Source organism: Echinops telfairi, unplaced genomic scaffold (assembly GCF_000313985.2).
Source record: "Echinops telfairi isolate 266 unplaced genomic scaffold, ASM31398v2 ScPeMD7_3533;HRSCAF=4204_0, whole genome shotgun sequence".
NCBI lineage: Eukaryota > Metazoa > Chordata > Mammalia > Afrosoricida > Tenrecidae > Echinops > Echinops telfairi.
Window position 1 is genome coordinate 15852362 of NW_022107431.1, and position 10016 is coordinate 15862377.

The window sequence follows — 10016 nt, forward strand, 5'->3', positions numbered from 1 at the left end:
TGTGTGTGTGTGTGTGTGTGTGATCTAAGAATGAGCAGAATAAGCATCCATTTTCTAAATTGCAATTTTTAAAAATCTATTTTCAACTCAGAGAAGTAAAGGCAAATCAATAAATAACTTCAGTACCACAATCAAGTCAATAAGAGGTTAATTGATATTAAAAAGTTGCCTCACGTTAATTCTGACTCACAATGACCCCATCTATGTCAGAGTGGAACTGTGCACCACGAGGCATTAAAAAAAACCAATGGCTGACTTTTTGGATATAGCTCACCAGGCCTTTCTTCCATGCCCGGTCTCTGGGTAGACTTGAACTTCCGGCCTTTCAGTGAGCTGCCAAGCATATTCCCCTTTTGATCTACCCATTCATTTAGTGTAAACCTCAAGTTGTTAAGAACATTATTGTCTTGAATGTAGCATGTCATATGTTTGACCAGCGTCGTGTGATAGCACTTTTGATGAACCTTAAACTAAGGTGACCAGATTTAAAGCGGGACACCATTGACTGGGGGTGGGGGTGGGGGCTCTTGATTAAAAATTTGGTCTATATGGACCAAATAGACCGTTCCCTAGCTTGTCATGTGTTCTTTCCAAAAATCGGGACTCTTTTAAAACGCCATAAATTGGGACTGTCCCACCAAAAGCCGGATGTCTGGTCACCTTATCTTAAATGCCCCATCTACTTGAGTTCTTAGAACGTGTAAGCACATGCACGGAGGGCCTTGTTCATAGAGCATTTGTGGACCAAGCCGGATGTGCCCTGATCTTTCATCTTTACAATGATTGTGTGGTTTCCAGTACCTGGCGAGGGAGTGTCTCACGATACACGTGTGAACTGTATAGCCCGAGGAAGGACCGGGCATGTAGACTAGTATGTAAGGATGCCAGGAGAAGGCCTGGTGGGCTCCGCGTGCACACACAAACAGCCTAATGCATTTTGCCTGCTGCAGTGGAGGAAGCCGAGCACGTGATGAAGTTCATGAACGACACCACGGCTCAGTGGCGGAACCTGTCGGTGGAAGTGAGGAGTGTGAGGAGCATGCTGGAAGAAGTCATCTCCAACTGGGACCGCTATGGCAACACTGTGGCCACTCTGCAAGCCTGGCTGGAGGATGCGGAGAAAATGCTGAGTCAAACAGAGCATGCCAAAAAGGTGAGGTGGTCGGACACGACGGAAACTTCAACGTAGGCTTTGACGAGGTTTCACAGCGTGTTTTGCCAGGAATATTTGCCAGTGTGACTCCAGCATGCTGACTCCACCTGACAGATGATGTTTTCAGTCCTTCCATTATCTCTGACCGATAGACACACCGTGAACAAATGCTCTGTTCAGATGATTCCCTATTCGATCCGTCCAGTGTTGGCTTGTTTTGGTTTGACTTTGGAGTGAACCAGACCCAGTGGGGTCTCCCCAAACCTCCAGGCAGCAGAGGGCGCTGGCTCACAATGCAGCCTGTATGGGAAGAGGCAGGTACAGGACCCAAAACCAAAATCCAAGCTCACTGCCATCCAAGCCATTCTGACTCATAGCCACTCATTTCTGAGAGGATGAAATTGGCTTTGGGTAACATAGTAATGAATCTAGAGCATGACATTTTTTTTCCTGAATATTTCTTATTTTCAATTTTACCAACCCTTAGCCACAGATCTTATTCTGGATTGGAGTAAGTTTTAAATTTTATTTATTTTTTGGCCAGTTGTATGTATGTGTATGTATGAGGGGCTGTGGAGAGCACCGTATTACTTAATGCGAGTGAATGTAAATATCAGTGAGATAGAGTATTTCCTACAATCACTTTGTAAATATCTCTCTTGATGGCCAGTAGAAAACTCAGAGCAACCATTGAGAAGATTATCATAAAAATTACCTCTGCTCTCACTGAATTGTGGGGAGGGGAGGAAAAATTTCTGGGCCATATTGAGCAGGGAAACAAATGAAATCTTAGCTGCCTCATTTCTTTGTTCATGAGTCTGTTGACAGTGTTGGCTGTGGTGGGTGGGGAGCTGAAGGCTGGACCATAGTGTTCAGAAGTTCTGATGTTGAGTTGAAATCTCTTATACCATCTTCCCGAATGTTCGCATCATCTAAACACAACCTGAATACAAATTCCAGCATGACTACTGATAAGACATTAATGGTGAGAAGTAAATTTATATGGAATAGGTACTACAGAGGAGTCCTAGTGGCACAGTTAATTAAGAATTAGGGGGTGGTGGTGTCACAGGGTGACCAGACACCCTGTGAGAGAAAGATGAGGTTACCTGCTCTGAAAACCTAAGGAACAATTTCACTCTGTCTTCTAGGATCCCCAGGAGTCGGACTCCACCTGATGGCAGGGGGAAATGCTAAAGTGTCAGCCTCCCCTTAAGAAGTATATAGTCCACATTTACTATACGCACATTACTGCTCGTCTTTCATGATTGGCTCCCATGCTAGTAGATTTCTATTTTTTCTGATGTTTACCAGTCTGCATTTTGTACAGCTGGAATATCTGTGGAGATGAGAATGGCAGTAGTCGTCTACCCATTCTGACTTGGCCTAGTGTTTATTGATGTAAGGGACCCTAGCCACCAGGAACACACATATACTCATCTGTTGGCATAGCACCTCCTCCCACACAGGAACGACACACAGCGGTTTGAAGGATCTCTTGACTGTGATGTGGCCAGACACCCATTCTTTTGACTTGGACTGAGCTGGAGACCACTTCCTGGCCCAGTGTGCTACCTTAAACAAATCAGAAAGGGTGTTGTTGTACAGGGGAGGGTTTCCATTCTTGTCGAAAAGGGATTGGATCGGGTGTATGTTTTGCTGTGTCTATTCTCAACAACAGCGAAAATAAGATGACGTGTGTCTTTACAAAAAGGTATTTACTATTTCAAGTTCACTTATTAAAATGTATTTGGTTGGGAAAAGATTGAAGATGTACCTTCACATTGAGACAAGTCTTAGAACAGGCCTTTCTCTGAGTCTGGTGACTTTCTTGTCATTGTTACCGTTTGGCACGGTTTCCAATCGTCTGCCTTCTTTCTTACGGTGCAGGACTTTTTTCGCAATTTGCCTCATTGGATTCAGCAGCACGCCACCATGAATGATGCTGGCAATTTCCTCATTGAAACCTGTGATGAGACGGTGTCCCAGGATCTTAAGCAGCAATTACTGTTGCTAAATGGGCGATGGAGGGAGTTATTTATGGAAGTCAAGCAAGTATGTCTTTCCCGTCTTTATATCTCCACAACACATGTGTGTGCTACAACCTGCTGTGATAAACACCCTGTTTAGAGATTGCTCATATAGAATGGGCTTCCTGGTGCAGAGGGTAGATATGTTTAGAAATGGTATGTTTTGTATTTGGTAATTCATCCTTTAGGATTATAATGGTGGACAATTACAAAAAGTATCATTTGATTAAGAATCACATTGACATGTGGCATCTACTTACGGCGAACGATTTGGGTTTCCAATCAGAGCTCAAGCCTTCTTTTTTTTTTGTTAGTTCCCTTTTCTCACCTTTCACAGTACTTGAACTGAATTGAAATGCATTTAAATTTGGAGTTGGGGAATCGGGAGTTAGAGTCCCCTATAACATATACCGTGTCACATTTGCAGAAAGTGTGAGGGGGTGAACAACCAGGCAGACTAACAGCTCTGCTTAGTGGTTTCTCACACCATGCACGGCCCACTCTTGTCTTCTCAGTATGCCCGAGCTGATGAGCTGGACAGAATGAAGGAAGAATACACCGATTGTGTGAAGACCCTGACTACCTTCGCAACCGAGGCCCAGAGGAAGCTTTCAGAGCCTATAGGAGTCTCCTTTTTGAATGTCAAGTTACTAATTCAGGACTTGGAGGTGAGGGGGGTTCGGGGCCATGAAAGACAGAGACTACTTTGAAGACAAACAACGCTGAGGGTTACTCAGGTGATTGCAAACACCATCCCTGGTTCTCCTTGGATGGGTCCTGCATGCCCTGGTTCCCACCTCTCCTAAGAAAATGGATCTGGGTTTTGTAAAGCATTTGTTGACCAGGTAGAGTCGCTTGGAAAGAGTTTACCTAAAGCCCAATGATGCAGCTCCAAGAGCCTCCCATGGAGGGTGCGTCCATCAATAAAGGCTTTGTTAAAGGCTTCCAGCAATCACGGTTCCAGGAAATTGAGTTTTATTAGTGCCATTTCTTGAATACTGTGCTGCCCTCAAACATAAACTAGTGGAAGAAGAATTAATGACACAGAGAGGTTGCATGATATATTTGTGTGGTTAAGGTAGAAAAGCAATCACCATTAAACCTTTAAACATGGTGATAGATACACAGAGGGGAGAAAAGATTGATGCTGGAATGAGGCGAGGTTGGCTGTGGTTATTACAGTGTGAGAAGGCTAAAGGAAAACGTAATTTACTTGATGCTAATGTCTCTACTTTAAACTTTTTCAATGGGAACACGTTGCTTTCTTGAGAGGGAGAAGGGTCCGTTAATATTTGAAGACAGGGGAAGAGTCCCTGAGAGGGAACATGTGTTTGCTGTTGTTCGGCCGTGACTCCTAGCCACCCTGCGTACAGCAGAGGGAAACCCTGATCCTGTACCATGTGTTGGGATAATAGAATATTTATGACTGCATCAGCACATAGCTTTGAACCTTTAAAGATTACAACAGTTAATTTTTATGCTACCTTAAGGATTTCTGGTCACTTTTCAAGGGAAGTTTTTATGTGTCTCTATATTAACAACGAAGGGGAAAAGGCCCCTTGGGGGTGCAGAAGGAACCCGCACAGCCCAGTGATTGAGAGCTCAGCTGCTAAGTAAGATGGTTGGTTTGACCCCTCCAGTTGCTCCGCGGGAGAAAGATGTGGCAACCTAAAGATGTCTGCGTCCCTAAAGATGGACAACCTTGGAAGCCCTATGGGGCAGTTCTACTCAGGCAGTAGGGCCATTATGAGTCAGAATAGACTCTATTACAATGGGCTATGTGGCGCAGATGGGTAAGCATTCAGCTACTAACAACAAGGTTGGCATTCACATTACCCAGATAGACTTGCTGACCTGCTTCCAAAAGGCCACAACCTTGAAAACCCTAATGGGGCAATTCCACTGTTCACTCCTGGAGTCGCCATGAGCCTGCATCGGCCTGATGGCGACTCAAAAATACCAAACTCGCTGCCATGGGTTCAATTCTGATGCACAGTGACTGTACAAGACAGGCTACAACTGCCCCTCTGGGTTTCTGAGACTGCAGATCCTTATGGCCGTAGATAGCTTCATTGTCTACTGCAAAGTGCCTGGTGGTTTCTAACTGCTGACCTTAAGGTTAACCGCCCAACACATTACCCACGAGGCAGTCAGGGCTCCTTGATGGTACCTGGTAATGAAGCAAAGCAAGACCTGGATTCTCCAAGGACTTCTCAGTCCCGCCTTCTTTGGCATCCTGAAGTTCTAACGTCTTAATGTTGCTGTTTCCATGTTTCCTGCAGGACATTGAACAGAGGGTGCCGGTGATGGATGCCCAATACAAGATGATTACAAAGACAGCCCACCTCATTACAAAAGAAAGTTCCCAAGAAGAAGCTAAGGAAATGTTCGCCACCATGTCTGGGCTCAAGGAACAGCTAGCCAAGGTGGGAAAACATCCGAACACAGGGAGCTACTGACACTGTCTGGTTGTCTCCTTCTCTCCCACCGACGAGCTGGACACCTGCTGGGCTTGCTAACAATCCTGCTTCTGCTTCTTTTCATGTTTTCCAACAATCTTTCTTCTGCTTCTTCTTAGGTTTCCTGAGTTAGTAACTTTGACATGAGTCTTAGCAAGAAAACTATGACGCTGACACCAAGCATGACCTCTGTTACTTTAGAAGTACTCTAAAATACAAAACCAAACTCGCTGCCATTGAGCCGATGCCTACTCAGAGAGACCCTACAGGATAGAGTAGGCCTGCCCTTAGGAGTTTCTGGGATGGTAACCTTTATGGGAGTAGAGCCCCATCTTTATCCCAAGGAACATATGGTGGTTTCAAACTGTTGACCTTGTGTTTAGCAGCCCAATGAGTAACCACTATGCCACCAGGGCTCCTTAGAAGCTATATTTTAAAGAATCCTGGTGGTGCTATTGGATAAGTATTGGACTGGTAACTGCAAGGTTGGTGGTTCAAACCCTTCAGTCAATATTCTAGGGAAAAGATGAGGTTGGCTTCTCCTGTAAAGATTTACGGCCTCAGAAATGTGATATAGGATCACTATGAGTAGGAATAGATGTGATGGCAATGGATGTGGTTTGGGTTGGGTTTGGATTAGCTGTATCTTAATAGAAAGGTAGAACTGCTTTGGGGGAAAGATAAACCAAGAAATCAGTGTGTGTAAAACACACAGACACACACATATACATAGAATGAGAGGGGGGAAGGAAGAGGAAAGAAGAGAAGGGCCGTATATTTGAATGAGAGTGAGTTCTCAAATAGCCTTAATGTTGAGTATTCCTGAAATACCTCCACCTTCTGTATTTGCTGGTATAATCAGAAAACAGCAGCATGTTCTTCAGCTCACAGATCTCACCTTAGGCTTGGGGCATTTTAGTTCCTTTATATGCAGAGATAGCTGGACATAAAGTCTGTTCTGACCCAAAGCAACCCTATGCACCACAGAACGAGGCACTGACTGCCTGGTCCTACACCGTCCTCACACTTGTTCCGATGCCCGAGCCCCTTGTTGCAGGCACTGTGTCAACCCATCTCCTTGAGGGCCTTCCTCTTTGTGTCCGCCCCTCTGCTTATCAGACAGGCTGTCCTTCTCCAGGGACCGGTCTCTCCTGACAGCATGTCCAAAGTGTGTAAGACAAAGTCTCACCATCCTTGCCTCTCAGGAGCACTCTGGCTAGACTTCTTCCAAGGCAGATCAGATTGTCCTTGTAGCAGTCCCTGCTACTTTCAATATTCTTCTCCACGATTCAAATACACAGTTCTTCTTGGGTCTCCCTTATTCAGTGTACAACTTTCACATGCATATGAGGCAATAGAAAATACTATGGCTTGGGTCAGGCGCACCTTAGTCCTCCAAGTAACATCCTTGCTGTTCAACACCTTAGAGAGGTCTCGTACAGCAGATTTTCGCAATGCAGCACGCCTTTTGAACTATTGATTGCTGCTTCCATGAACACTGATGGTGGATCCAGAATTTGTATTTTAGATTGAGAAACCATAGTCTTTTCTTTTGAAGGGTGGTTTTGTTTGTTTGTTTGTCTGAATTTTAGAAGATCCTTGAGGATTATCTAAAGTTGATTTTTAGGAAGGTGGCATTTATAATACCTGCATGGACTACGATTGGATACTTAATTTCTAACAAAAGAAAGGAGTGCATAAATTAATGAATGGGAAAATTTTTGTAAGGAATAGTTAGGAAATAAAACAGAAATAGGCAAGCCTGTTGACAAGGAGAGAAACTAGAAAGAGAATGACCTATAGGAAATCTGTAGTGAATATTTAATGGAAAAGAGGAATATGTTTGAAAAATGAAAATTGGAAGAAGTATAGACCTGAGAAAGAAATCTTTAGCTGTCACTGTGGTATAGATTATTTATTTGTAATGGATTACACTTTAACATTAAGAGTAGAGTTATATATAATTTGAAAGTAATAGGAAATCATAATAATATCTGCTGTCAGCAAAGTTTCCTAAACAAAGATATGAGGCTAGGCCAACCCTCTCTACTTGATAAACTTCCAGCAGCTCTCGAGAATTTTGTCTGGCCTCACATCTTATCCTGGACGGGTTTCCAGATCTGGGGCAATCCTGAAGGAAGCACATTATGTCCTTAGGTACTGTCTAAGTCACTGAATGTTTTTACTGCTGTTTCAGATGCAGAATTTAATTTGTTTTCTGTAGCACACAGGAAGGTTTTTAAAAAGCACCTTGGCTTTTGTTGTTGATGCTAGCTTCTCTTGGTTTTGCTCAAGGTAATTTTAGCAGAGACTTGTTGCAGTAGAAGAACTCTATCATTGATCTTTCAGGCAGATATGCCAGTGTGTCAGCACACACCACTCTATTTGACAGAATGAGAAAACGTTATCCTCTGGTCTTGCCACGGATGGCTTTGGTAATATTATTGATAAAGTTAGTACACGTGGTTATCATTTAAGAAAGAAAAGGGAAAAACTAAAACTAAACTACCAGCAATGGTATAATAACAATGACTTCATTCTCTTTCTTCAGTCTTGTGAAAGTATTGATAGTACATTGGAAGCTACCTTAAGGAAATGGGGTGTGGGGGGGTGGGGGGCCCGGGGCAGAAGGGTCTCGGAGAACTGGCCCTGGATTCTAACATCAATGTTAGAAGGCACCTTAAGGGGCTCTTGCTTTCCAAGCCCTTGGAGTCACATCATGAAGCTAATGCAGACGTGCAAACCCAACCAACACGTGACGCTTGCGTTGGTTCTGAGTCAGTGTGGCCCCGTGGGTGTCAGAGAAGAACTGCTTCCCAACTGCAAGGCCTTCCTTCGGAACTGCCCCTGGGTGGATTTGAAAGACCAACCTTTCTGGTTAGCCATCGTCTTCGTTTACCATTGGTGCCATCCAGGAATTCCAGGTGTCACATTCACAACATGTTTTGCACAGACACTTGGTCGATGAGGGCCATTCAGATCAGGGGACAGACAGCCCCTAGTGGCTGAGCCTTACCAAGTGAGTTAGTCTGTGACGTGAGTTCTTGGGACTGGAGGAGGCAGAGAGCATCGAAATGTGGGCTCGGTGGGCAGCAGGAAAGTGGATAGCCTTCGAAGCCAGTTCGCTCCCATCCACCTCCCTGCTGAGAGTTTGCCTCCGCAGCCCAGTTCTACTGAATGCTGAATCGGAATCTACATTTCAGCAAGATTCCCAGGTGATTCTGATTTAGTGTCACTGGGGTACAAAAACAAATTCTTTGCAGAGGGTTGAACGAGAATGAACCAATTCAACCCCTGAATTGGGAAAGAATAAGCCAACCAGTCTGTAAGCTTATCTGGACGGAGTGCCTTAAGTAGGAGGGTTATTGAATATGAAGTTGGAAGGCTGGTTGAGGCCCCATGCCGCCTCCATTGAGCACATTCCAAGGCTATAAATCTTAATGGGAACTGAGAGCCTCACCTTTCTCCCACCGAGTGGTTGATGGCTTTGAACTTACAACGTTGCAGTTAGCAGTTCAAAGTTTACTGGACAGGGTCACCAGGGTACCTTGGATTAGTCCAAAAAACGTACTGCTATGAATCAATTTTGACTTTCAGCATCCCTACAGGACAGGGGCTTGAACCAAACCTAAAGGACAGGATGCAACTGCCTCTGTGGGTTTCTGAGACTATCACTCTTTATGAGAGTAGAAAGCTTTCTCTTCCACCCACAGAGTAGCGGGTGCTTTGGAACTGCTGACCTTGCAGTTACCAGCCTACTGTGTAGCCACTATGCCACAGGGCTCCTTGGAGTGGTCTCGATAATGAATGCTATTGAAAGATAACCTGGGTTCAGATTTGAAGGCCCCAGTGAAGATGAGATGCACGTTATGGGTGGAACTGGGTGCCATCTAGTTCGCTAACCACATTTCTTTAGATAAGAAAGTGCAACCCAGATGGGTCTGTCTCCATGAATTTTCATGAAAAAAAAAAGGCCAAATAACTTTGTAGCTATTTATTTTTCTCAGTGTGACAGGTATATATATATATACAGAAAAACACATGTCCACAGAAAATACCACTCAACTGTCTTAGAGATTTGAAAGCCCCAGACTATAGGACATGCTCCTGAGAGCTGTGAACAGTCTCCTTAGGCTGCGTCCTTAATGGCATTTAGTGGGATTTCACCTTTGTTTTCTTAAAGGTCAGAGAATGTTACTCCCCACTCCTCTATGAGTCGCAGCAGCTGTTGGTGCCGTTGGAGGACTTGGAGAAGCACATGATGAGCTTTCATGACTCCCTCGGGAAAATTAATGAAGCGATGACCATTCTTGAGCGCGAGGCACAATCGAGTGCCCTTTTCAAACAGAAACATCAGGTGAGGAGACATAGTGA

The 10016-nt window shown here is 44.4% G+C and overlaps 1 protein-coding gene across 1 annotated transcript in view; it reads left to right on the forward strand.

Moving 5' to 3' along the window:
- Nucleotides 1–10016, forward strand: part of LOC115871020 (nesprin-1-like) — a 196492-nt gene that overhangs the window by 157377 nt on the left and 29099 nt on the right. The window contains exons 15-19 of the mRNA XM_045294562.1: nt 951–1153; nt 3044–3208; nt 3699–3851; nt 5466–5609; nt 9826–9999. Of these exons, the coding sequence (XP_045150497.1) occupies nt 951–1153; nt 3044–3208; nt 3699–3851; nt 5466–5609; nt 9826–9999 (839 nt within the window). The remainder of the gene's footprint in view (nt 1–950; nt 1154–3043; nt 3209–3698; nt 3852–5465; nt 5610–9825; nt 10000–10016) is intronic.